At 41.1% G+C, this 25714-nt stretch overlaps 2 protein-coding genes across 2 annotated transcripts; one reads left to right on the top strand and one right to left on the bottom strand.

The window, feature by feature from the left end:
* The first annotated feature begins 5260 nt into the window (after positions 1–5260).
* On the top strand, positions 5261–13474 carry LOC135504490 (glucocorticoid modulatory element-binding protein 2-like). Its single transcript, XM_064923130.1, has 10 exons — positions 5261–5377; positions 6173–6319; positions 6739–6812; positions 9218–9342; positions 9615–9718; positions 10451–10608; positions 10711–10785; positions 11147–11284; positions 11490–11612; positions 11828–13474. The coding sequence occupies exons 2-10, from the start codon at positions 6192–6194 to the stop codon at positions 12427–12429; spliced, it is 1527 nt and encodes a 508-aa protein (XP_064779202.1). The 5' UTR covers positions 5261–5377; positions 6173–6191; the 3' UTR covers positions 12430–13474.
* A 3954-nt stretch (positions 13475–17428) lies between these two features.
* On the bottom strand, positions 17429–19611 carry pdyn (prodynorphin). Its single transcript, XM_064921830.1, has 3 exons — positions 19469–19611; positions 18848–18982; positions 17429–18388 (listed from the first exon to the last, which is right to left on the bottom strand). The coding sequence occupies exons 2-3, from the start codon at positions 18968–18970 to the stop codon at positions 17711–17713; spliced, it is 801 nt and encodes a 266-aa protein (XP_064777902.1). The 5' UTR covers positions 18971–18982; positions 19469–19611; the 3' UTR covers positions 17429–17710.
* Positions 19612–25714: the final 6103 nt, after the last annotated feature.

The raw sequence follows: 25714 nt of genomic DNA, 5'->3' as shown, positions 1-25714 counted from the left end.
CATATTTTGTTTAATCAACATTTGGAAAGTTCCGTTTCTATCAGGCCTGTAAGGACATGTTTTATCCGACATGTACTTTCCTCACATAAAACGTTTGGATGTAAACCAAGTTAGTGACGGCGAGCACTTTTCTGTCACCCCCAGATGAATAGGAGAAACCTATTTATAGTTATAATTTGTGGTTAGTTATCAATATCTTTGCTGTCACATTCTCAACATTTAGTCTTTGTTTTCAATTTGGTGCTAAATTTGGCATACACATGCAGTCAGGCATGCCACAATACATGCCATAATGGTGGGAGGAAAAACAGATCAGATCAAATTGTATTTGTCACATGCTTCTTAATAAGGATCGGACCATTTCTTTCAATTTCCATGTAAAATTACAGAACCAAATCTAACTGCCTGTAGCTCAGGACCTGAAGCAAGGATATGCATATTCTTGATACCATTTGAAAGGAAACTATTTGAAGTTTGTGGAAATGTGAAATTAATGTTGGATAATATGACACATTAGATCTGGTAAATGATAATAAAAAAACAAAAAAACGTTTTCTTTCTTTCCAGAGACAGCAGTGGTTCAAACTGTAGAACCAAGTTCCTACATTTGAATATAACATTTGATTTTATCAAACAAAACTACTCTATATTTCATCTCTGGGGCCATCAGGATGACAAATCAGAGCAAGATTACTGAATGTAAGTACATTATTTACCTTTAGAGGTGAATGTATCAAACCAGTTGCCGTGATGTGTTTTGTTGCTGTGCACTCTCCTCAAACAATAGCATGGTATTTTTTCACTGATTAACACAAATTTAAGTTTTATCTTCATATAAGACATGTCTACGTCCTGGAAAGTTGGCTGTTACATACGTCATTCTAGTCACATTAGCGCACGTTAGCAACAACTGTCCCGGTTTAGGGACACCGATCCCATAGAGGAATAACAACAGGAATTGACTAACAGTAAAATGCTTACTTTACGGGTCCTTTTCCAACAATGCAGAATTAAAGATAGATATAGGCCTACCTAAAATAGAAATAGTGACACAAGGAATAAATACACACTGAATAACAATTCCATGATGATTTCATGGGATCCATAATTTCCTTAGAGAACTATGGAGCCTATCCATAACGATACATTGTTCATGTTCCTTTCACATGCAGTGCATTCGGAAAGTAGTCTGACCCCTTGATTATTTGATCTTACCGCCTAGCAGACCCTTTGATCTTACAGCCTAATTCTAAAATGTATTAAATAGTTTTCCCCCCCTCATCAATCTACACACACCCCATAATGACAAAGCAAAAACAGATTTTTAAAATGTTTTGGTAATTTATTATTAAAGTGAAATATCACAAGTTTTCAGACCCTTTACTCTGTACTTTGTTGAAGCACCTCTGGCAGCGATTACAGCCTTGAGTCTTCTTGGGTATGACACTACAAGCTTGGATCACCTACAGTGCCTTGCGAAAGTATTCGGCTCCCTTGAACTTTGCAACCTTTTGCCACATTTCAGGCTTCAAACATAAAGATATAAAACTGTATTTTTTGTGAAGAATCAACAACAAGTGGGACACAATCATGAAGTGGAACGACATTTATTGGATATTTCAAACTTTTTTAACAAATCAAAAACTGAAAAATTGGGCGTGCAAAATTATTCAGCCCCCTTAAGTTAATACTTTGTAGCGCCACCTTTTGCTGCGATTACAGCTGTAAGTCGCTTGGGGTATGTCTCTATCAGTTTTGCACATCGAGAGACTGAAATTTTTTCCCATTCCTCCTTGCAAAACAGCTCGAGCTCAGTGAGGTTGGATGGAGAGCATTTGTGAACAGCAGTTTTCAGTTCTTTCCACAGATTCTCGATTGGATTCAGGTCTGGACTTTGACTTGGCCATTCTAACACCTGGATATGTTTATTTTTGAACCATTCCATTGTAGATTTTGCTTTATGTTTTGGATCATTGTCTTGTTGGAAGACAAATCTCCGTCCCAGTCTCAGGTCTTTTGCAGACTCCATCAGGTTTTCTTCCAGAATGGTCCTGTATTTGGCTCCATCCATCTTCCCATCAATTTTAACCATCTTCCCTGTCCCTGCTGAAGAAAAGCAGGCCCAAACCATGATGCTGCCACCACCATGTTTGACAGTGGGGATGGTGTGGTCAGGGTGATGAGCTGTGTTGCTTTTACGCCAAACATAACGTTTTGCATTGTTGCCAAAAAGTTCAATTTTGGTTTCATCTGACCAGAGCACCTTCTTCCACATGTTTGGTGTGTCTCCCAGGTGGCTTGTGGCAAACTTTAAACAACACTTTTTATGGATATCTTTAAGAAATGGCTTTCTTCTTGCCACTCTTCCATAAAGGCCAGATTTGTGCAATATACGACTGATTGTTGTCCTATGGACAGAGTCTCCCACCTCAGCTGTAGATCTCTGCAGTTCATCCAGAGTGATCATGGGCCTCTTGGCTGCATCTCTGATCAGTCTTCTCCATCTATGAGCTGAAAGTTTAGAGGGACGGCCAGGTCTTGGTAGATTTGCAGTGGTCTGATACTCCTTCCATTTCAATATTATCGCTTGCACAGTGCTCTTTGGGATGTTTAAAGCTTGGGAAATCTTTTTGTATCCAAATCCAGCTTTAAACTTCTTCACAACAGTATCTCGGACCTGCCTGGTGTGTTCCTTGTTCTTCATGATGCTCTCTGTGCTTTTAACGGACCTCTGAGACTATCACAGTGCAGGTGCATTTATACGGAGACTTGATTACACACAGGTGGATTGTATTTATCATCATTAGTCATTTAGGTCAACATTGGATCATTCAGAGATCCTCACTGAACTTCTGGAGAGAGTTTGCTGCACTGAAAGTAAAGGGGCTGAATAATTTTGCACGCCCAATTTTTCAGTTTTTGATTTGTTAAAAAAGTTTGAAATATCCAATAAATGTCGTTCCACTTCATGATTGTGTCCCACTTGTTGTTGATTCTTCACAAAAAAATACAGTTTTATATCTTTATGTTTGAAGTCTGAAATGTGGCAAAAGGTCGCAAAGTTCAAGGGGGCCGAATACTTTTGCAAGGCACTGTATATTTTGGGAGTTTCTCCCATTCTTCTCTGCAGATCCTATCAAACTCCGTCAGGATGGATATGGAGCGTCGCTGCACAGCTATTTTCAGGTCTCTCCAGAGATGTTTGATCGGGTTCAAGTCCGGGCCCCTCAAGGACATTCAGAGACTTGTCCCAAAGCCACTTCTTCATTGTCTTGGCTGTCTGCTTAGGGTTGTTGTCCTGTTGGATGGTGAATCTTTGCCCCAGTCTGAGGTCCTGAGTGCTCTGAAGAAGGCTTTCATCAAGGATCTCTCTGTGCTTTGCTCCGTTCATCTTTTGCTTGATCCTGACTAGTCTACCAGTCCCTGCCGCTGAAAAACATCCCCACAGCATGATGCTGCCACCACCATGCTTCACCGTAGGGATGGTGCCAGGTTTCCTCCAGACGTGACGCTTGACATTCAGGCCAAAGCGTTCAATCTTGGTTTCATCAGACCAGAGAATCTTGTTTCTCATGGTCTAAGAGTCCTTTAGGTGTCTGTTGGCAAACTCCAAGTGGGCTGTCATGTGCCTTTTACTGAGAAGTGGTTTCTGTCTATCCACTCTACCATAAAGGCTTGATTGGTGGAGTGCTGCAGAGATGGTTGTCCTTCTGGAAGGTTCTCCCATCTCCACAGAGGAACTCTGTCAGAGTGACCATCGGGTTCTTGGTCACCTCCCTGACCAAGACCCTTCCCCCGATTGCTCAGTTTGGCCGGGTGTCCAGCTCTAGGGAGAGTCTTGGTGGTTTCAAGCTTCTTCCATGTAAGAACGACGGAGGCCACTGTATTCTTGCGGACCTTCAATGCTGCAGATATTTTTTGGTAGGTACCCTTCCCCAGATCTGTGCCTTGACACAATCCTGTCTTGGAGCTCTACGGACAATTCCTTCAACCTCATGGCATGGTTTTTACTCTGAAATGCACTGTCAACTGTGGGACCTTATATAGAAAGGTGCGTGCCTGTCTATATTTCTAAAACACTTTTTTTGCATTGTCATTATGGGGTAAAACAGATTGTGCAGATTGATGAGGGAAAAAAGTTATTTAATACATTTTAGAATACGGCTGTAACCATTGGTGGAAAAAGCACCCAAATGTCATACTTGAGTAAAAGTAAAGCTACCTTAATAGAAAATTACTCAAGTAAAAGTGTAAGTCAACCAGTAAAATACTACTTGTGTAAAAGTCTAAAAGTTTTTGGTTTTAAATATACTTAAGTATCAAAAGTACAAGTATAAATAATTTAAAATAGCCTATATTAAGCAAACCAGACAGCACAATGTTCTTGTTTTTATTTTGTATAGCCAGGGGCACACTCCAACACTCAGACATAATTTACAAACTAAGCATTTGTGTTTAGTGAATCCACCAGATTAGAGGCAATAGAGGTGACCAGGGATGTTCTCTTGATAAGTGCATGAATTTAACAATTTCCTGTCCTGCTAGCAATTCAAAATACAATCAGTAATTTTGGGTGTCAGGGAAAATGTATGGAGTAAAAAGTACATTATTTTCTTTAGGAATATAGTGAAGTAAAAGTTGTCAAATATAAATAGTGAAGTAAAGATATCCCAAAAAACGAATTAAGTAGTACTTTAAAGTATTTTTAATGAAACACTTTACACCACTGACTGTAACATAACAAAATATGGAAAAAGTCAAGGGGTCTGAATACTTTCCGAATGCACTGTAAGCCAACAATACAGAGGAGTAATGTGTCTAAACATTATGCATTGTATTTTATTTATTTTATGGACTGTTACTTGACAGGCCAGCAGCACCCATAAACCAACTAGGCCAATAGCTCAATAATCTGTAACCAGGAACAATCATGATTGACTATTGTCCTAACTGACCCATTTGTCCATCTTTGTCAGATAGTTATCGATATTGTCAAAGATGTAGTTAAACATGAAAGTGGTAACTAACACACGGTGTTTGTTATGAATGAATTACTTAAATACGGGCATTTCCTTGAATGGTATTTTACAGACCAGTTAATATACAATACTGGCAAAGACAAACATATTTGCATAAATTAGTGTTTCTTGTGATATTATAATGTAATAAATATGAAATGTCAATATCGAATGAATTATATTACTCCAAATCGAATTCTCTATCACGACTATGGAACTCTGCGATAGCACCATCCGTGACTGCGCAAAACCGACGCCCGTAAACATCTCGTTAGGTCAACGTTAGCGAAAGCAGCTAACTCGCCTTACTCTTGAGCACTGCAACAGTAGCAGCCATTTCTGAAATCTGAAAACAAAAGGTAAGGCGAGAATCTATTCAAAAAGTGTCACGTTCGCTAGCTACTATAAAAACAGACAGATAGGTGCCTCTGTGACTAGTTAACAAGCAACCCACTTCTCCTCACTATGCAAGCTAGCTAGTAGCAGACCGTAAACACTGGATGCTTCAATATGTCCGTCGTCGTAACGTGCGTGCCGTGCTCGGTAAAGATTACGTTATTTTATCACCACGACGTAGCGTTCGCTGTCTGTACGTGAACTGCCAAGCTAAAACGTAGCTACAGCCTGTGAAATGGAATTTCTAATGTATGGTTTATCTAACGTTGTAAAATATCCAGCTGAATACGTCTCCCTATCTGTATCGGTATGCCCTGTTTGGGCCTAGTTTGCTTGCTAAACACTTAGCTAGCTAGCTACTTAGCAAACTTCTTACGCCATAAATATTGCTAGCTACAGAACAAGCTGCAATGAGAAATGTGTAGGTAACAACTAACTCGCTCAATAATAGCATTGATGTGATGTTGATTAGTTAGCCAGGCCCTCTCCACAACATGTATCACTAACTGCGCTAGTTTAGCTACGTAGCCAATTGAAACGGGCCTATTAAAGCCAAGCTTATGATCCCTAACGCCATAATCACCCCTGTAAGGCCAGTTGGTGGTAGCCACAATGAAGTGCCCAATAGCTTCTGTTAATTGCCAATAGCCCACCTCATCTCATGCAAGCTAAACCAGCCTGGAAGACATTGAAGGGAGATGTTCTCTTGAATTACAAATGTTATCATTAGCACACAACTGTGTCTTCGTATCACTTAGTGAGACCTCAACCTCCCTCATGGCATCATCTGAGGTCAATGTTCATGTGGAGGAGGTGGTAGTCGTGACAACGCCGGATGGAGCAGGGGAGGGCTCAGCTGCCGAAGTGAAGACTGTGCTGGTGGCTACAGAGCTGACCCAACCGGGGTGAGTGGTGGACACACTAGAGCTGTATGATGTATGAGGATCAGTGAATTCCCATGACCGCTTCTCCAGCCCAGCCAGGGAAGTGTTAGAGCCAGATACACAATGAATTAGTTAATTGTGTGTTTACCATACACACACCTCAGTCATTTGAGTCAGTGATACCTTATGTTACATAACACAATTTAGTGATGAGTTCTTCCTAGTCAGGTTACATATATTCAAAAGGTCAACCCTACTAGTGGTAGCAGGTTTGTAATCAAGTGTACCACTACCAAAGACGGTTATAGACTAGTCTTTGGTAGTGGTACGCTTGATTGTACCCTCTCATCTGTGGTGCTGCATATTGTTGTTGGTTTAGCACCCACAGAAGTTTGTCTGGTTTGTAGACTCATTGGAGTTTCTCTATCTATGCCATTCAGGGGGGAACTTGCAGATGGAAGCATTGAGTCTGAAACCGATGCCACCACCACTTTGACAAAGGAGGCAATCTTAGGTAAAAAACTAAATTTAAAAAAGTCTGACTTTTTCCACATTCTGTTACGTTACAGCCTTATTCTAAAATGTATTATATAGTTTTTTTTCTCTCATTAATCTACACACAATACCCCATAATGACAAAGCAAAAACAGGTTTTTAGACATTTTTGAAAATGTATAATAAAAAACTGAAATACCAAATGTACATAAATATTCAGACCCTTTACTCAGTACTTTGTTGAAGCACCTTTGGATGCAATTACAGACTCAAGTCTTCTTGGGTATGACCCTACAAGCTTGTCACGCCTGTATTTGGGGAGTTTCTCCCATTTCTGCTCTACAGATACTCTCAAGCTCTGTCAGGTTGGATGGGGAGTGTCACTGCACAGCTATTTTCAGGTCTCTCCAGAGATGTTCGATCGGGTTCAAATCCTCGCTCTGGCTGGGCCACTCAAGGACATTAAGACTTGTCCCAAAGGCACTCCGCGTTGTCTTGCCTGTGTGCTTAGGCTCGTTGGCCTGTTGGAAGGTTAACCATTGCGCCAGTCTGAGGTCCTGAGTGCTCTGGAGCAGTTTTTCATCAAAGATCTCTCTGTACATTGCTCCCTTCATCTTTCCCTCGATCATGACTAGTCTGCCTGTCTCTGCCGCTGAAAAACATCCCCACAGCATGATGCTGCCACCACCATGCTTCACCGTAGGGATGGTGCCAGGTTTCCTCCAGACGTGACGCTTGGCATTCAGGCCAAAGAGTTCAATCTTGGTTTCAACAGACTAGAGAATCTTGTTTCTCCTTTAAGAGCCTTTTGGCAAACTCCAAGTTGGTTGTCATTTGCCTTTTACTGAGTAGTGGCTTCCATCTGGCCACGCTACCATAAAGGCCTGATTGGTTGAGTGCTGCAGAGATAGTTGTCCTTCTGGAAGATTATCCAATTTCCACAGAGGAACTCTGGAGCTCTGTTAGAGTGACCATCGGGTTCTTGGTCACCTCTCTGACCAAGGCCCTTCACTCCCGATTGCTCAGTTTGGCCGGGCGGCCAGTCTTGGTGCTTCCAAATTTCCATTTAAGAATGATAGAGGCCACTGTGTTCTTGGGGACCTTCAGTGCTGCAGAAATGTTTTGGTACCCCTGCCCAGATATGTGCCTTGACACAATCCTGTCTCTGAGCTCTAAGACCAATTCCTTCGACCTCATGGCTTGGATTTTGCCCTGACATGCACTGTCAACTGTGGGACCTTATATAGACAGATGTGTGCCTTTCCAAATCATGTCTAATCAATTGAATTTACCACAGGTGGACTCCAAGTTGTGGACACATTTCAAGGATAATCAATGGAAACAGGATGTACCTGAGCTTAATTTTGAGTCTCATAGCAAAGGGTCTGAATGCTTATGTAAATAAGGATTTTTTATTTTTTTAAACATTTTCTATCATTTCTAAAAACCTGTTTCGCTTTGTCATTACAGGGTATTGTGTGTAGATTGAGGAAAACATTTATTTAATCAATTTTAGAATAAAGTTTGTAACGTGACAAAATGAGGAAAAAGTGTAAGGGTCTGAATACTTTACGAATGTACTGTAAATAATGGATAATTCTTGATATACACAGGAAACTCTTGAGTGTGAAAAACCCAGCATCGTTGCAGTTCTTGACACAAACCGTTGCGCCTACCATACCCTGTTCAAAGTACTTAAATCCCTCAATCCCTTTTGTAGGTACCAGGTTCACCGGTTTGTGTCAAGAACTGCAATGCTGCTGGGTTTTTCATGCTCAACAGTTTACCGTGTGTATCAAGAATGGTCGACCACCCAAAGACCACCCAACATGACACAACTGTGGGAAGCAGTGGAGTCAACATGGGCCAGCAGCCCTGTGGAAAGCTTTCAATGACTTTGTAGAGTTTTTCTTGAATTATTCTTTATCTGGCATTCGACCGTAAGCCTAAGCTTTGACGCCTAACTGTAGTCACTCCAAATGCACACCAAATGCTTTTGGGAAGTTAACGTCGATCCACTGAGGCAAAAAGGACAATGTCGGAGTATAGTTCAATAAGACAAAAGCATGCACAAGGTGTCATTGTTAGAATTGTTATGTTTCAGAAAAACATTAGGCTACTGTTAAATACACCTAAATCTTCAACAAAATAAGTGATGAAATGTTGAAGTAAAACTTAATTGTTCAATAAATGTTCAAGAGAGAAAAAAATGGGAACTGTATAGTGCATTTTTTAAATTCGCAGGTAAGGGTCAGGTGCAGGTCTCAGATTTTCAATTTATCACATTTGGGCAGTTGTGGACGGGTTATTAGCAATTGCTGGTGGGTGTGTGTGAACAAACAGCTGACCCGCACATCCGTACTGTATTAGTGTTTTGAAACAATCAAATAAAAGGACTGAAGTGTTATGTGTCTGTCTTATCAGTGAAGCTGTCAGGTGAGATGGATGTGGAGGCTGACGTGGTCTACCCAGTCACCTGTGGGGACGTGAAGGCCACTCTGGTCTGGAAGAAGTTTGTTTGTCCAGGCATCAACATCAAATGTGTCCAAGTAAGTCTGATTAACTCTAGCAATTTTTTAAAACTTAACTCAGTCCTATTGGATCATGATTTTGAGGTTACTTATTCCTTTAATATGCACACCAAGGAAGGAACCTGTGGAGGTACTGATTCCTGTTCATTTGGGACAAAACGGAGGACACTACCTGAACTTATCCAATAAGAAATGCTTGTTTTATTTTTTATTTTGTGCACACCGTTTTGCTAAGATGTGCACTAATGAAAACAACTCTGATGACATCTGTCTGTTTATCTGTGTTCAAGTTCAATGAGCATCTCATCAGTCCCAAGGAGTTTGTCTATATGGCTGGGAAATCTACACTGAAAGACTGGAAGAGAGCCATCCGAGTGAACGGCACAATGATCAGGTCTGTGGCTTTGAAAGGATGCATATTTGGGTTTGCACAATACATTTATAATGTGAATCACATGGTCCTTCATGCAAGTAATTTAGAATTCTTGTAGTTCCCACTGCTAAGCAAAGTGGAAATGTAGATCAAAAAGTTGAAGCATTCAAAGTACTCATGCCGAAGTTATCCAAAACATGATCCTTTGCGCATGTAATCATTGTGCAATTCTCAAATGTGCCACAAGATGGCACTATGACATAACATATGATATCAGATGATTTTTAGGGCACGAGTTCAGTATGGCTGGCCTGGGTAGTGTTCATTGGGCACCAAACTGAAGAAAAACATTTAAATTGGACTAAAACGAGGAGGGGCTTCCTGGACTTATCCAATATGAAATGCTTATTTTCGCCTTCCATTGCAAAACCTTTTAAAACATTTAACGTTGTGTGCCCTAATGCAGGGGTTTCAAAAATCTGTGCTGGGTCCCTCCCTGGCTGCACGTTTTGGTTTTTGTCCTAGCACTTCACAGCTGATTGAATTACCAAGTCATCATCAAGTTTTATTTTATTTTTTATCAGCGTCGTAGTGTTGGGGCAAAAAACAAAACGTGTACCCGAGGTGTGCCTCATGACCGACTTTGGAAAACCCTTTCCTAATGAACATGACACTGCACTTTGTTGGAGAAAAAATACTTTCTCTGATGCTGTCTTGCAGCTAAATAATGGTGTATAATACAATTCCCCATAGGAAAATCATGGACTCTGGCGAGCTGGATTTCTACCAGCACTCCAAAGTGTGCTCCAACACATGCCGCAGTACCAAGATTGACCTAGTGGGGACCAGAGTGTCACTCAGAAGCCAGCAGTCCACCGACTACGTCCCTGTCACCCCCTCGTCAGCCGACAGTAAGCGCACACACACGCCTCGATTCCCTCAAACCCTCTTATGTGTGGCATTTTTTGTGTAAAATTGTAAGTTATTCAAAGCTTACGATTTTGTTGTTCTAGTGAACGGATCACAGGCCACGTTTCCAACAGAAGTATCATCAGACGAGACCACAGAATGGGTCACGGCCATAGGAGGTGAGCTTGAACTCTGAGTTATCATTTTAAACGTCAAAAGTTTTTAGCCTGCCTTCTTCTTCCAACTTACCACTATGCTTAGAAATGAGGCGAGGTGACCGCTCAAAGTTCAATAATCAGACAAGCAATCAGGTAATGGGCCAACTATATGTCTAATCACCTGAGACGGTGCTAAAGCACTTAGATCCATTGACTGTTATAATTGTGACCATGTTGTACACTGACTCTCTATATACTGGCAATTCACAAGTCTAGCAATCTGGTTTAAACAGTGCTTTATCCAACTCTTTGGATATCTATTTGAGACTATATAGTTGATTGTATAGAAGCAACTCCATGGTATGTGTTTGCATTTTTCCAGAGGACTCTGTGACGTTCTGGAGGGGTCTGAAGGAAGCAGGGCTGCTGGAGGAGGTGGTGGAGGACTTCCAGAAGGAGATCCAGGAGGTGCTAAAGGGCATGCAGGAGCGCATCACCGAGCCTCCCCTGCAAGTTAATGGTCAGTTTTATATTGTTGGATGATCATAAGGGATATTTCACTCAAATATTTTTATAAAATGTATTAATTACGGTATTTCACTCTGTAATATTGCTATAGAACATAGTCATGTGGGAGATGATGGGGGAGCTGATCCTAATGCCATTCTGACTTCAATCCTGTCTTTTCATCTCCCTACTCTCTGTGTTGGACCTTGACTTCTCAGACGCTGTGCTGCTGAACAACATAGTGCAGAACTTTGGCATGCTCGACCTGGTTAAGAAGGTGCTGGCCAGTCACAAGAGCCAGATGGACCGATATAGGGAGCAGTATTCACGCAGTCTTGTCGGTGAGTTAAATGCTCACAATAATATTCTTCCTTATTGTGTCTGAGTTCTTGTTTTGTGTTTTTATGGGGTTTTCTAGACAGTCTTTACATTATGTTTTGTAGACATCATTATTTTTGTTGCAACTGGCTTAGAAGCAGCTCCTTGAACAAATAATGGGAAATGTTACTGTTTGGCCTAGGTGTGTATTAAGTTTGACCGCTTTCTTTTGCCGTAGCTCTGGAGCAGCAGTGTGACGAGCACAGGAAACGTGCCAAGGAGCTGAAAAGCAAATCCCAACACCTCAACAATGTCCTCATGACCCTGACTCCCGTGGCCACGCCACCCACGCCGAAACGCCCCCGCCTCACCCGCGCCGTCTCAGGCCCCGCCGTTATGTCCAGCGCCCCCACCCAGATCACCCTGCCCCTCACCCAGCTCACGGGCCTGCCTGCTGGGTGCAAAGTTCTCTCGATGGGTGGCGCGGTTGGTGCCGGCCAGCAGACCTACACGGTGCTGACATCCCCCGTGGGCGAGTTGGGCCCAGATGCCTCCAATCTGACGGTACTCTCTTCAGCCGCTGCCGTTCAGGAGGGCGCCGCCGCCACCACGGCCTTCATCAAGATGGTCAGCCCGGGCTACCAGCTAATCACGCTGCCTGCCGCGCTGGGAACCCAGCTACAGGGCTTTGCAGGGGGCACGCTCCAGGGAACCCCCACCATGGTGGCAATGCCCATGGGTAACAACGCGCTGCAGGGTATGGCAGCAGTAACGGCATTGGATACACAGGTGGACGTTCAGGTGCAGGAAGCCAAGGAGACGGTGGAGGTGGAGAGTTAGAGAGATGTACTACTCCTATATTATTACACACACACAGCAGGAACTGAGGCCCCGTTTGTCCTCACTGGTTTAAGTGCTGGAACCAGTGTAGGTCTAGTGGTGTTGAACTATGAAGTACCCATCTCAGTAAAACTTTATAAAGATGACTTAAAACATTTCTAACAACGTATACATGCACTGCCCGTTTTAGTCGTAGGAACCAGCACGTGTGTGTATGTTTTTTTCCCAACATGCAAGTAGATGCCATCCCTGCTCAAAAGTCATGATCTTAGCTCTTCTCAGGTGTCAATTTTCACAGGGGTGTACGTGCCATGTTCACATTATTTCTTTACATTATGCTAAAAATGTAGATTCTACAAATGCTCATCTTTCAATGTCAGAATTATTTTTCATTTCAGCGATGAATTAACTGTATATATCTTTTTGTTGAATATTACAATATTAATTATGTTGGGTTCTGAAAATGAGATGCAAGACTTTGCTCACACACAGTATCAGCGCAAGTGCGCGGGTTCGCCTCAGGCTGTTAGAGCATAGCAGCCAGGCAACCAAAACAGAGGAGAAGTTGAGCCTCGTGCTTCAACGCTCTTAGTGGTTGCGGAAATTGACCCACAATGTTGTTTACTTAATGCATCTATGTCATATCGCTAAGTCTACTTTTTAAAGCTTTGAACAAATTGAAAGTGAACAAACTGGTTGTTTTGTTGGACTTGTAAGAGTGTACACTTTGTAAATAAATTTGCTAAATTCTTCAATCTTTGTAATTTGTTAGGGCTATGAGTTTTTGTCGATTAGAACAGTTCAATGTTAGTCGTGTTTCCACTGTAGTGTGCTCTGAAATGACTGAAGACTACAGTGCATTCGGAAAGTATTCAGACCTCTTCACTTATTTCACATTTTGTTACGTTACAGCCTTATTCCAAAATGGATTCAATCATTATTTTTTTTTACTCAATCTACACACAATACCCAATAATGACAAAGAATAGCAGGTTTAGTAATATTTGCTAATTTATTCCAAATAAAAAAACTGAACTCAACATCAGCATAAGTATTCAGACCCTTTACTTTGTTGAAGCAGCTTTGGCAGTGATTACATCCTCGAGTCTTCTTGGATGTAATGCTACACTGAAAGCTTGGCACACCTGTATTTGGGGAGTTTCTCTCATTCCTCTCTGCAGATCCTCTCAAGCTCTGTCAGGTTGGATGGGGAGTGTCTGCTGCACAGCTATTTTCAGGTCTCTCCAGAGATGTTCGATCGGGTTCACTCAGGGCTCGGGTTGCACATTTCGGGGAATATGAATATTCAGAGGTGGAAACTTTTCAGTGGGAATTAACATGCAAATGAATACCATTTAAATGTGCACTGGGGCAAAAATGTATTTAGTCAGCCACCAATTGTGCAAGTTCTCCCACTTAAAAATATGAGAGGCCTGTAATTTTCATCATAGGTACACTTCAACTACGACAGACAAAATGAGAGATAAATCCAGAAAATCACATTGTAGGATTTTTTATTAATTTATTTGCAAATTATGGTGGAAAATAAGTATTTGGTCAATAACAAATGTTTATCTCAATACTTTGTTATATACCCTTTGTTGGCAATGACAGAGGTCAAACGTTTTCTGTAAGTCTTCACAAGGTTTTCACACACTGTTGCTGGCATTTTGGCCCATTCCTCCATGCAGATCTCCTCCAGAGCAGTGATGTTTTGGGGTTGTTGCTGGGCAACACGGACTTTCAACTCCCTCCAAAGATGTTCTATGGGGTTGAGATCTGGAGACTGGCTAGGCCACTCCAGGACCTTGAAATGCTTCTTACGAAGCCACCCCTTCGTTGCCTGGGCGGTGTGTTTGGGACCATTGTCATGCTGAAAGACCCAGCCACGTTTCATCTTCAATGCTCTTGCTGATGGAAGGAGGTTTTCACTCAAAATCTCACGATACATGACCCCATTCATTCTTTCCTTTACACGGACCAGTCGTCCTGGTCCCTTTGCAGAAAAACAGCCCGAAAGCATGATGTTTCCACCCCCATGCTTCACAGTAGGTATGGTGTTCTTTGGATGCAACTCAGCATTCTTTGTCCTCCAAACACAACGAGTTGAGTTTTTACCAAAAAAATCTATTTTGGTTTCATCTGACCATATGATATTCTCCCAATCTTCTGGATCATCCAAATGCTCTCTAGTAAACTTCATACGGGCCTGGACATGTACTGGCTTAAGCAGGGGGACACGTCTGGCACTGCAGGATTTGAGTCCCTGGCGGCGTAGTGTGTTACTGATGTTAGGCTTTGTTACTTTGGTCCCAGCTCTCTGCAGATCATTCACTGGGTCCCCCCGTGTGGTTCTGGGATGTTTGCTCACCGTTCTTGTGATCATTTTGACCCCACGGGGTCTTGCGTGGAGCCCCGGATCGAGGGAGATTATCAGTGGTCTTGCATGTCTTCCATTTCCTAATAATTGCTCCCACAGTGGATTTCTTCAAACCAAGCTGCTTACCTATTGCAGATTCAGTCTTCCCAGCCTGGTGCAGGTCTACAATTTTGTTTCTGGTGTCCTTTGACAGCTCTTTGGTCTTGGCCTGAGTGGAGTTTGGAGTGTGACTGTTTGAGGTTGTGGACAGGTGTCTTTTATACTGATAACAAGTTCAAACAGGTGCCATTAATACAGGTGGAGGACAGAGGAGCCTCTTAAAGAAGAAGTTACAGGTCTGTGAGAGCCAGAAATCTTGCTTGTTTGTAGGTGACCAAATACTTATTTTCCACCATAATTTGCAAATAAATTCATAAAAAATCCTACAATGTGATTTTCTGGATTTTTCTCCCTCATTTTGTCTGTCATAGTTGAAGTGTACCTATGATGAAAATTACAGGCCTCTCCCATCTTTTTAAGTGGGAAAACTTGCACAATTGGTGGCTGACTAAATAGTATTTTGCCCCACTGTAGATGTTTTTTTGCATTGGATATATTTACCATATCATATGGAACAAACATAAACCTTTTACCTTATCATAAGTAGACATAATTGCACATTATTAAATCCTTCCAATAGAAAAAAACTATTTAGTTTCAAATTGAACTTTAATTAAATGAGTTGACTCTTCACATGGGATGATTTCATTGAACAACAAAAGAAGGGGAATATTGAATGATCCCCAATGATCCATCACATCTCCCAAAAACGTTTTCAATAAACATAAACATTCAACATAAATAGTTAATTCATTCTGTTGTGGTGATTCAGAAGATTACTCGACAAAGTCATATCAGAGTTTCATGTAAATATAGTGTTTTTTCTTCCTGCTTTTTATTTGTAAAAGTAGTTTAACATGAAGATTGGTGCAGTTTAATTTTTTGCTTATTGGCATTGACTGATCAGATCAAATGGTGATATAAAGAGCATTGCGTTGAACACGATGTTTAACAGTGAGAATCGCAGAATGGGTGAATTTACTAAATTACAGAGTTTGACTGTGTGAAATTAGGTTGCTTCTTGTGTAAATATTTTCCTTCTCGATTTTAATGATTTGTACAGTGCCTTGCAAAAGTATTCGGCACCCTTGAACTTTGCGACCTTTTGCCACATTTCAGGCTTCAAACATAAAGATATAAAACTGTATTTTTTTGTGAAGAATCAACAACAAGTGGGACACAATCATGAAGTGGAACGACATTTATTGGATATTTTAAACTTTTTTAACAAATCAAAAACTGAAAAATTGGGCGTGCAAAATTATTCAGCCCCTTTACTTTCAGTGCAGCAAACTTTCTCCAGAAGTTCAGTGAGGATCTCTGAATGATCCAATGTTGACCTAAATGACTAATGATGATAAATACAATGCACCTGTGTGTAATCAAGTCTCCGTATAAATGCACCTGCACTTTGCTTGATGTCACCTGGTAGTCGTGCTGCAATGAAATAGGTAAGCTTGACGTTTTGATGTTGAAATATGGCGTGTTTTAGCACAGTCAATATTATTTATTTTTTAACTTCGTTACCTGCTTGAAAGTCTGTTATATTATTTCATCGGTATGTTACAATAGCCTGCCTATACTTTTTCTAAACAAGTTTTCAGGCGTGTCGCTATTCCACTAGCCCCTTATCTTGATATCAGAATTTACCGATTGGGGGCACTAAAGTCTTAACTTTGTTTCTCCGTATATTCATGTTTGGCCAGCGACTGCCGGCAGGTGCGTTGGCTTTGAGTGCACTACCGCATATGAAGTCAGATGACATCAAACCTGGATAACAGTTGCTGGACTCAATGCTGACCGCTCAACAGTGAGTTTGATATGTCCTTGTATCCATGTCATTGATTTAAGTTGATGGAAATATTATGCTTCAACTTAAAATGTTTGATGGATTCTTAGAATAGCCATTGCAATCAGTGAACTTCAAAGGCTACAACATTTTATTCAATGTTTTATTCAATGTAAATCATTCGAGCGGACTCCATTGCAGCATTGGCGCTCCCAATGCTCAACGTTCCGCGCTGTCCTCTTGGCAACGAAGGCTACTCGTCCACAAGATGGTGCTAGTACACTTCCACTCAACCTGACGACTCAATTTAGGGTGATTGATTTTAATTAAGAAACGTATTTTCATGTTAAAAATGAGACCACTGATGTAAGGTCCATATCATCCTCTATGTACGCTATGCTGTAGGCCTAGTTTTTGTTGTTGTTATTCTTTATGTTTGTTGAAATATTACAGTTATCTCATTAGTATATGTATTTGTTTTCTCTCCGAATGGTAACAGGTGGTGGCTTTACGCGTTTGGTCACCTTTGGCGCTACAAGGTGAATGGCAAGATGTCGATTTCAATTTTGTAGGTTGTATGGTAGCCTACGTACATAAATCAGGCGTGCGTGTGGGTGGCTGGATGGTTGTGTGTTCGCGTTCAATGAGTCATTTTGGAGTTTGATAATCAATTCGCCTAGACATTTTTTTTCATTCAAGGGACACAAACAAGTTTTACTTACGACTTTGACAAATAAAGTATTTATTCAATGATTTATTAAACAAGCATCATATATTGTAATAAATAATATTTGACTAATAACACAGAAATTAATTGGTTCGTCACGGGTAAGTCCGTAACACAGAAAGCGTTTAAACATGACTGACACAAGCAGGTAGGCCTATTGGCATTTGCTTTACAGATATGAAATCTGCCGCAACAATGTGCAACCAGGTAAGCAGTAGGCTATAGGTAGCACACATACGGATAATCGTGAGAATTCAAGTGAATTAGCGAAAGAAGTTCGTTTTTTCTATAGACCAAAGTCATCATATGAACTAGGCTCCTCATCTGAACGAACGGACAATTTGTAGTGGCGACGTAGAAAGCCACCGTACCTCTTCTGATTGTCCCACTTCATGGTGTTCAAGTTGTTCAACTTTGGCCGAATCCTTCGCATGAAACCTCCATATCGCTTTTGTAACTCCTCTCGACTACCTTGCTCCTCCCTGGAGTCACTTCTCTTTGACTTTGTCTTTGGACCAAATTTGCGTAAGAACCCTCCGTAACGTTTGACCTTGTTTAATGCTGCAGCTTCATCATCATTGAACATTCCCATCTCGTTTTCAGAATCAACATCTCCGCCCTGATAGTCCTCCGAAAACTCCGAGAGGTCTCTCTCTCCAAATTTTCTAAGCAAGTCCTGGTATTTCTTAGGGAACGCGTATGCTCCTTTATAAACGCCATTTTCGCGCCACGGAGAGGTTAACAATTTGTTTTTGTTTTTGTCAATTCGTTTAATGAATCCACCGTAACGCTTGACCACGTTTGCAATTGAAGCGTCTTGGTCGTCCTCCCTCTCTGGCGTGGACCGCGGACCCGCATCTTCATCGCTGAACTCCGAGCCCACTGCGCGCGATTGTTGAGTCTTCCCGCATTTGTCTAACTCGGCCGTGGTCAGTAGAGTTCCCTCACATTCCAAGGTACAAGTCTGAAAGGAAAATGCAAAGAGCAGTGAGTAAAAATCGGCAAATTTACTAACCACATTATGAGAAGGCTAGAAAAGAAAAAGAGTAGGCAGAACGAGAATAATATATTTACCTACACTCAGTTATATGTCTTTGTTTGTTTACTACAGAAAACATTTAATCTGAGTTTGTCATTAATTTGTGCCCACAGGCTTCTCTAGAACACATTTGGGAAAAATGGCAAGTTTGTCTGAAGACAATTCTCACTCGCTTCCACAATCCAAGCGTGCTCTCCATGGTGCTGAAATGGGCCACGAGCCTTTGCGCACCGCCACAACAAGCTCAACACTCTACGATGTTTGATTAACAAAAATGACTCCATCATAGATACATAAACACACATCAACGTAAAACAACACGTTCTGCTTGTTTCCATTGGATAAAAGCAAAGTTATCTTGTCATGATGTAAAGCAAATCTTACCAGACTGTTGACTGGGATGTCTGTATTGAGGATTTGTTGCGCGCATTGCAGACAATGGGAAGAGCAGTCTGCTTGGGTCGAAGATGGCAAGCTAAGTATCAACACCAGGACATACCACTCCATTTTGCCAAATCCCTGAAATGAAGGAGAAACGCGAAGAAAATGTCATGTTCACTTGCCAGGGAAAATTTAACACTTGTCTATGAGATTTAGACTTATCACAGATTTGTTTTTAAATATCCCTCGACAATAAGCATGTATTTGTTTTGAACTTTGATTAGTCTTTGTTTCAATTCCATGTTAGTGGCACAACTTTTCTCTCTTTTGATTGATCAAGCACCATGCGTAATGGTGTGGCCACCACGCTATTCAATTAGTCTACGATGTTAACTGCCAACAGTTTACCAAATTGTAATAGGCTCGTATAATTATTCACGGGAGCATTTCGATTAATAAACAGGACATTTGCAAGTCCATTACTGATTATAAAATACAGTAATTGCGAGTAACAGCTGCAATCCCACGACTAACAAATGTTATTATTTGTAAATATTATAACGCCAGTACAACACGGTAATAACCAGACTGACAAAAATAGAATAATAAATCAAATATAAATACCGCAGTAATGTTGGATAATTGTTTCAACCCAGGCGTGGAGAGGTGCAGGTGGAACAGGAGCGCATATGATGCAAGTCAGTGTATGTTCTTCCCCAACAGTTATTTTTCTTTTGACTGGCTTGTCGTCTTTCTTTTTATTGACGGAATCTTCGTCGTGTCACCGAAGAACATCAGAATAGCTTCTATTAAGTGACCAATGGGAGATAAATATTGCGCAAATAAGCCCACTCGTGCCCGTCACCGCCTCTCTCCCTCCCCCTCTCTATTTTCTGACGCCCACTCAACATTCGCTTCAGAAACTTGGCAACTCAATAAACACACACGTTCTAGCACATTCATAGAGGTTATTGGGTTACAATAGGTAATTGCGAGGAGTTGCACTTTCAATAGGGTTCTTGAATGGTCATAACCGCATATGTTTTCTTTGTGTTAAGTAGTGTAAACAGGAAGTCTTCAATATAGAGAAATCACAATGAGCTTTATTTCAAGATTAAATCCTGGTAATTGGAGCTCATTGAAAGAGCAAGGATGCAGAATGGTCTCCCCTCACATTATTTATTTGAATCGGGGAGAAACCTTGGAGTTGTAACAAACATTCAGGAGCACAGCTGACCACTCCTGAAGACCATCAACTGAATTGGACTGTCATGTTTTGATATAGGCCTATCTTTTCATTATATATATTTTTTGTACCAATACCAGAATAAATATGACAAATTCAGTAGTAGGATTTCAAGAACACATTTAAAATAGTTTTTTGTTGTTGAAATATTTACATGATAAAATAAAATGCCCGAATATATATTTTGTAAAAAGTTAACGAACATGCTTGGTCTTACATTGGCCTACGCATCTTGGCCCTAATAAAAATGCTTAAATACATGAATCCAAAACACATGTATTGAACAACAATAATAATCATTTAATTACATTTAATTCGAAATTAATAGTGTAAATCCAAGCGAGAAGTTAATGTGATAACTTCGATATCTGATGATCAAAGTAGGTCATAAGCAGAGAAGTAGCATATACTTGAAAATAGTGAAACATTCTGTCTTGTCAGAATGGACTGCCAGAGAAGGATGCAAAGTGGGAATGAGTATCTGGCAGGTGTGAGTGAATGGAATCCCCAGTTATTCCTGAGAAATGATTTGTGAGAAATTTTATTTTGCACCGATTAACGCTGTTTCATATTGGCTTTTTAGTAGACAGAACCTTTGTATCTTCTTTGATTTTTCGTGTATGACGTATGAGAATGAACTCTAGGTAGCTTTAACCCAAACATCATTTGAGTGTTTTTGCTTATGACACATCAAATGATACCCTTCTACAGAATGACCGTAACATAAATTGGAGCAATAATGTTGGATGAAGATAATGTGATGCGTCGTCCCATTTTTAATTAGCTCCAATCAAATTGGCAAAGCGTTCCCTAGGCAACCTTGAGTGGGCATTCTCGTGTTTTCTCTGATGTCTTGATCTGCTGTTTGATTTGCACGATTTCTTTCACTGAGCCTCGGCGCGCCTCTACTTCCCCAACTGACGTTATCAGGGGAGAGTCTGAGCGAGAGGCGACTGATAAGTGTGTGCGCACCGATTCACTATTGTCCGATGCCAGACTCCTCAATTAATCCCATCTCTTTCAAAGTACTCTTCATGAAACAACACGTTTTTCAAATTCATAGGCTCATGTCATGTAATAATTACCATATTCCACTCGGGGGGTGAAAACCTCTGACGCAATGAGTGATGGTTGAGTGGATCCCACAAAATTATTGAGAAGAGTGGGGTTCTCTAAAGTCATGGACACCACATAGCAGTGGCACAACTTTCATGTCCCCCCACATTCAGAAATTGTATTTTGGTCCCCCCAGTTTTATCATTGGAATGTGATACAAAACAAGGCAACGGTGGGCTTTAGGAACATGTGGACGCCTCCGAGCGGTCGGGTAGGCTGTTTGGAAATAAAATAAAATTATATTTCCCCCCCACTTCTTAAACCAAAGTTGAGCCCCTGCCACATAGACTAACATTATTGACGCATACCGCTGGAAACATTAGCTTCCGGCTTAGGTATCCAAACAACCCTTTTATTTCACCAGTAGGGTTGGGCTCTGTTTGTCAACGCTGCTTTTTAAATAAATTATTAATCCACTCCTCAGGCCTTTCCAAACAAGATACTGGATGATATATGTGCCTCTGGCTCTGGTTATTATACTGCCTCATATTCTCTCTCTCTCTCTCTCTCTCTCTCTCTCTCTCTCTCTCTCTCTCTCTCTCTCTCTCTCTCTCTCTCTCTCTCTCTCTCTCTCTCTCTCTCTCTCTCTCTCTCTCTCTCTCTCTCTCTCTCTCTCTCTCTCTCTCTCTCTCTCTCTCTCTCTCTCTCTCTCTCTCTCTCTCTCTCTCTCTCTCTCTCTCTCTCTCTCTCTCTCTCTCTCTCTCTCTCTCTCTCTCTCTCTCTCTCTCTCTCTCTCTCTCTCTCTCTCTCTCTCTCTCTCTCTCTCTCTCTCTCTCTCTCTCTCTCTCTCTCTCTCTCTCTCTCTCTCTCTCTCTCTCTCTCTCTCTCTCTCTCTCTCTCTCTCTCTCTCTCTCTCTCTCTCTCTCTCTCTCTCTCTCTCTCTCTCTCTCTCTCTCTCTCTCTCTCTCTCTCTCTCTCTCTCTCTCTCTCTCTCTCTCTCTCTCTCTCTCTCTCTCTCTCTCTCTCTCTCTCTCTCTCTCTCTCTCTCTCTCTCTCTGAATGAGATCTACATTTACATTCTCCAGTATCTTGGAAACACTTGCATTTGAAATGAAACTCCGCTCTTCCCACAAGCTAGACATATCTCTGCCATTACACACGTACTGTTTCCTACAGATATCTTTTTTTGCAAGATTCTACAAGTGTCTGGAACTCTCTATTGGAGGGATGAAACACCATTCTTTCTAGAGAAATTCCATAATTTGGTGTTTTGTTGATGGTACTGGAAAACGCTGTCCCAGGTGGCGCTCCAGAATCTCCCATAAGTGTCGGTAACGCCCAGAACACGCAGGATTCCCTATCGGCGAACAATGAACTGACAACTCCAAGTCTGAACTGCCAAAAAGCACATGGAATCAGATATTTCAAGCCACATTTCAAACCACCTTTCTAGGTGGTTTGAAGTCAGATACAAATCTGATTCCTGGCCATGCAACTTGTCTGAATGGTCAAATCTGATGTATTTTCCCTAAAGTGGTTTTTAGACTGTTATTTGGCATATCTTGCTGCTTGCTAGCTGCTCTGTTTACAGTTTGACAAGCACATGTGGTAGCTACGTAGCTTGTTAATTGTTTACAAACAAATTAGTGAATGTGCCCGAAAGCTAAACAGCTACCTAGCTAGCTTGCTAAGTGACCACACCACTGCTGTGGCTAGCCAAAAAGTTGGATCATCTTATCCTTTGAGGCTTTGAAAGTGTTCTTACACTATGATTTTGAACATCCAAAGCAACTGGGAAACATCATTGGCAGGCAAGGAGTGATAGGAAGCAAGAGCACCACCAATCAGCTAACACCACAGTGCACACACCTGTTGTTATATGGCAACTAGCATAGCCATGTCAGTAAATGACTGCTGTGTGAACACATGTATCCAATTTGGTCACTTGTAACTTGCTGTTTGGACTGTCAGTATTGCAAAACGGATTTGAAAAACAAAACAGATTTAGCACTATAGGCCGGCAGGGTGAAAAAGGCTTTTGAGATCCCTCTCATTGTCACTGAGATTTCTTCTTCTAGCCATTTGTAGCCAAAGTAATGGTTAATTGGGCATTTTTATACATGACCCTAAGCATGATGGGATGTTAATTGCTTAATTAACTCAGGAACGACACCTGTGTGGAAGCACCTGATTTCAATATGCTTTATATCCCTCATTTACTCAAGTGTTTCCTTTATATTTGCAGTTACCTGTATATTGTCGATGTACTGCATTGCTAGTTTGATAAGTGTATTTTTCACCAAATATTAAGTATAAAAGTATTTCTATAGAGGCGTGGGTGACCATGGTCCACAGTATATCCTACTGTAGAATTAATGAAAAGGCAAACAACAAGGTAGCCTACATTAGATTTTAACACACCATGATATTGACGTGAGTAAATAGTTACAGCACAGCACTACTGCGTCATCCAAGACATGCTATGTTACATGGTGATTTCTTTGACGTCATTCTTTCTCCCGCCCCCTCCTTGACTCCTCCTCATTTAGCACCTCCAGCAATGAACTAAGTCTGTTGGGAGAAACTTGTGCGTTTTAAAGTAGAGCAAAGCATTAGCAACAACTTTATTCATGTGTGAAGGTAACCATAGCAGCAGTTAAGAATGAATTTCCACCATTACCATAAATAATATTGAGGGGGATGTTCTTCTTTTTCCTCTGTCCTTTTTCAACTGGGGGGAGAGGGTGACTTGTTTTTAGTCTGCTGTTAGGTTGTCATGGGGGAATTCTCAGTTAAATGTGTTATGATTGCAATCGTCATGTGTCTTCCTCAGGCGTGTGCTACTGACATTGGGTTGGGTGTAACATACAATATGGCACTTTGGAGGCTTCCTTGGGATTGCCATATAGATTCAAAACAATACTGTTGAGAATGAATAGCCTATGTCTCAAACAGAGAAGCAGTGATCAAATATACCTTTTTTGTTAGTTTTTTTACAAAGCCTTTTCGTTGCAGTTCTTTGTGTCACGACTTCTGCCGAAGTCGGCTCCTCTCCTTGTTCGGGCGACGTTCGGCAGTCGACGTCACCGGCTTTCTAGCCATCGCCGCCCCATTTTTCATATTTCCATTTGTTTTGTCTTGTTCCATACACACCTAGTTTTCATTCCCTAATCACACTGCATGTATTTAGTCCTCTGTTCCCCTCCATATCTTTGTGTGAAATTGTTTTATGTTATATGAGTTTTGTCATGTGGCAGACTTTTGTTTATGTTCCGTGTTTTGGGCACATTTATGTACTTATGTGCTTTCATTTGGACCGGAATAAAAAGTGCACCTGTTAACTACACTCTGTTCTCCTGCACCTGACTTCGCCTCCAGTACACACCCGTAACAATTTGGCTATGGTTTGCAGAGCCAGTGGGTTACCAAGGCATTTCTATGCAATTTAAAAACTTTAAAATGCTGTTATTGAGAAGAGCAAAAACTTGCAAAAATTGCCCCAGCCATTATCACACATTGATTGCTGTAGTTTCATTCACTTCAGTCGATCAAAAAATGGATAGCCTATTACATATACAATTAGCCGTTACACACTAACTCACATTACCTCCGCACCAGGATTAAAAACGATATTTTAATACATACAGAGGGATATGTCAGCAGATCTTTTTTGCAGTTTTATAGCTAATTTCCTCCAATTATACACATTTTGCCATGGAGTGGGGAGAAATGTTTGTCGTTTGAAAGCTAATTTCTTGCAAATCTACACATTTTGCCATTACTTATGTCACACACAGAGTGATTAACAAAGTCAATTGAGGCCACCTGAAGGTCAGGGCCCCTGGGCACGTGTCACACATGACCAGTTGGTGACATGGGCTAATTGAGTGACTGTCAGTAGGCATGTTTCTGTTGACCACAAAAAATCGTTGTGAAGTGTAATGGAAACTAAAGACAAAGGATACATTTTCAAAAAATCCACAACATTTTTATCCGTTATGTCACCACATAACTATAAAGCTCCACTCCACATTTAATGCTAAATGCCTACTGCTTGCAACAACAAAAAAAGTTAAACTACAAAAATTATGTTTTTTTTTGCAGGACAAAGATTGTCCTGACTTTGAAGAATGCCTGAATTGCTTCGCTTTGCTTTACTGGTTGGCTGGCACGATTCACCATCCAATTATTTCAGCTCTACAGGAGTGCAATTTTCACCATGGCATGAACGTTGGCGAAACGTTGGCACATGAGAATTATTAGAATATGGCAAATACTGTGAGTCAATTATTGCATTCTGTTCATGCTGGCTTTTGTGGGCTACCTGAGACATAAAACAAATAAGTGGAAGGGTGACGTCAAATACGCACTTGTATCACGGGTGACCTGCCTGGGGAGGGCATACGGCTGTCACCAATGTATTAATGCGCAATTTGCCTAAATGGGTAATGGAAAAACTTCAACCACTACATTTTTATTCAACACTTTAGGTTTTTGCGATAACATTTTTTTTGCGTCCAGCTGTTTTTATCGACTCAAGAATGTTAAATGGAAACGAACCATCTCAA

Source organism: Oncorhynchus masou, chromosome 18, assembly GCF_036934945.1.
Source record: "Oncorhynchus masou masou isolate Uvic2021 chromosome 18, UVic_Omas_1.1, whole genome shotgun sequence".
In the NCBI taxonomy this organism is placed as follows: Eukaryota; Metazoa; Chordata; class Actinopteri; order Salmoniformes; family Salmonidae; genus Oncorhynchus; species Oncorhynchus masou.
Note: the sequence above shows the minus strand (reverse complement) of the source record. Positions and strands in the feature narration are given on the sequence as shown.

Excerpts from the sequence above, each read along its gene's own strand:
- LOC135504490 (XM_064923130.1), top strand. The coding sequence starts at position 6,192 with ATGGCATCATCTGAGGTCAATGTTCATGTGGAGGAGGTGGTAGTCGTG. Across the intron at positions 10,786-11,146 it reads ATGGGTCACGGCCATAGGAG|AGGACTCTGTGACGTTCTGG; the intron begins GTGAGCTTGAAC and ends GCATTTTTCCAG. Across the intron at positions 11,285-11,489 it reads GCCTCCCCTGCAAGTTAATG|ACGCTGTGCTGCTGAACAAC; the intron begins GTCAGTTTTATA and ends TTGACTTCTCAG.
- pdyn (XM_064921830.1), bottom strand. The coding sequence starts at position 18,970 with ATGGAGTGGTATGTCCTGGTGTTGATACTTAGCTTGCCATCTTCGACC. Across the intron at positions 18,389-18,847 it reads ACATCCCAGTCAACAGTCTG|ACTTGTACCTTGGAATGTGA; the intron begins GTAAGATTTGCT and ends TTTTCCTTTCAG.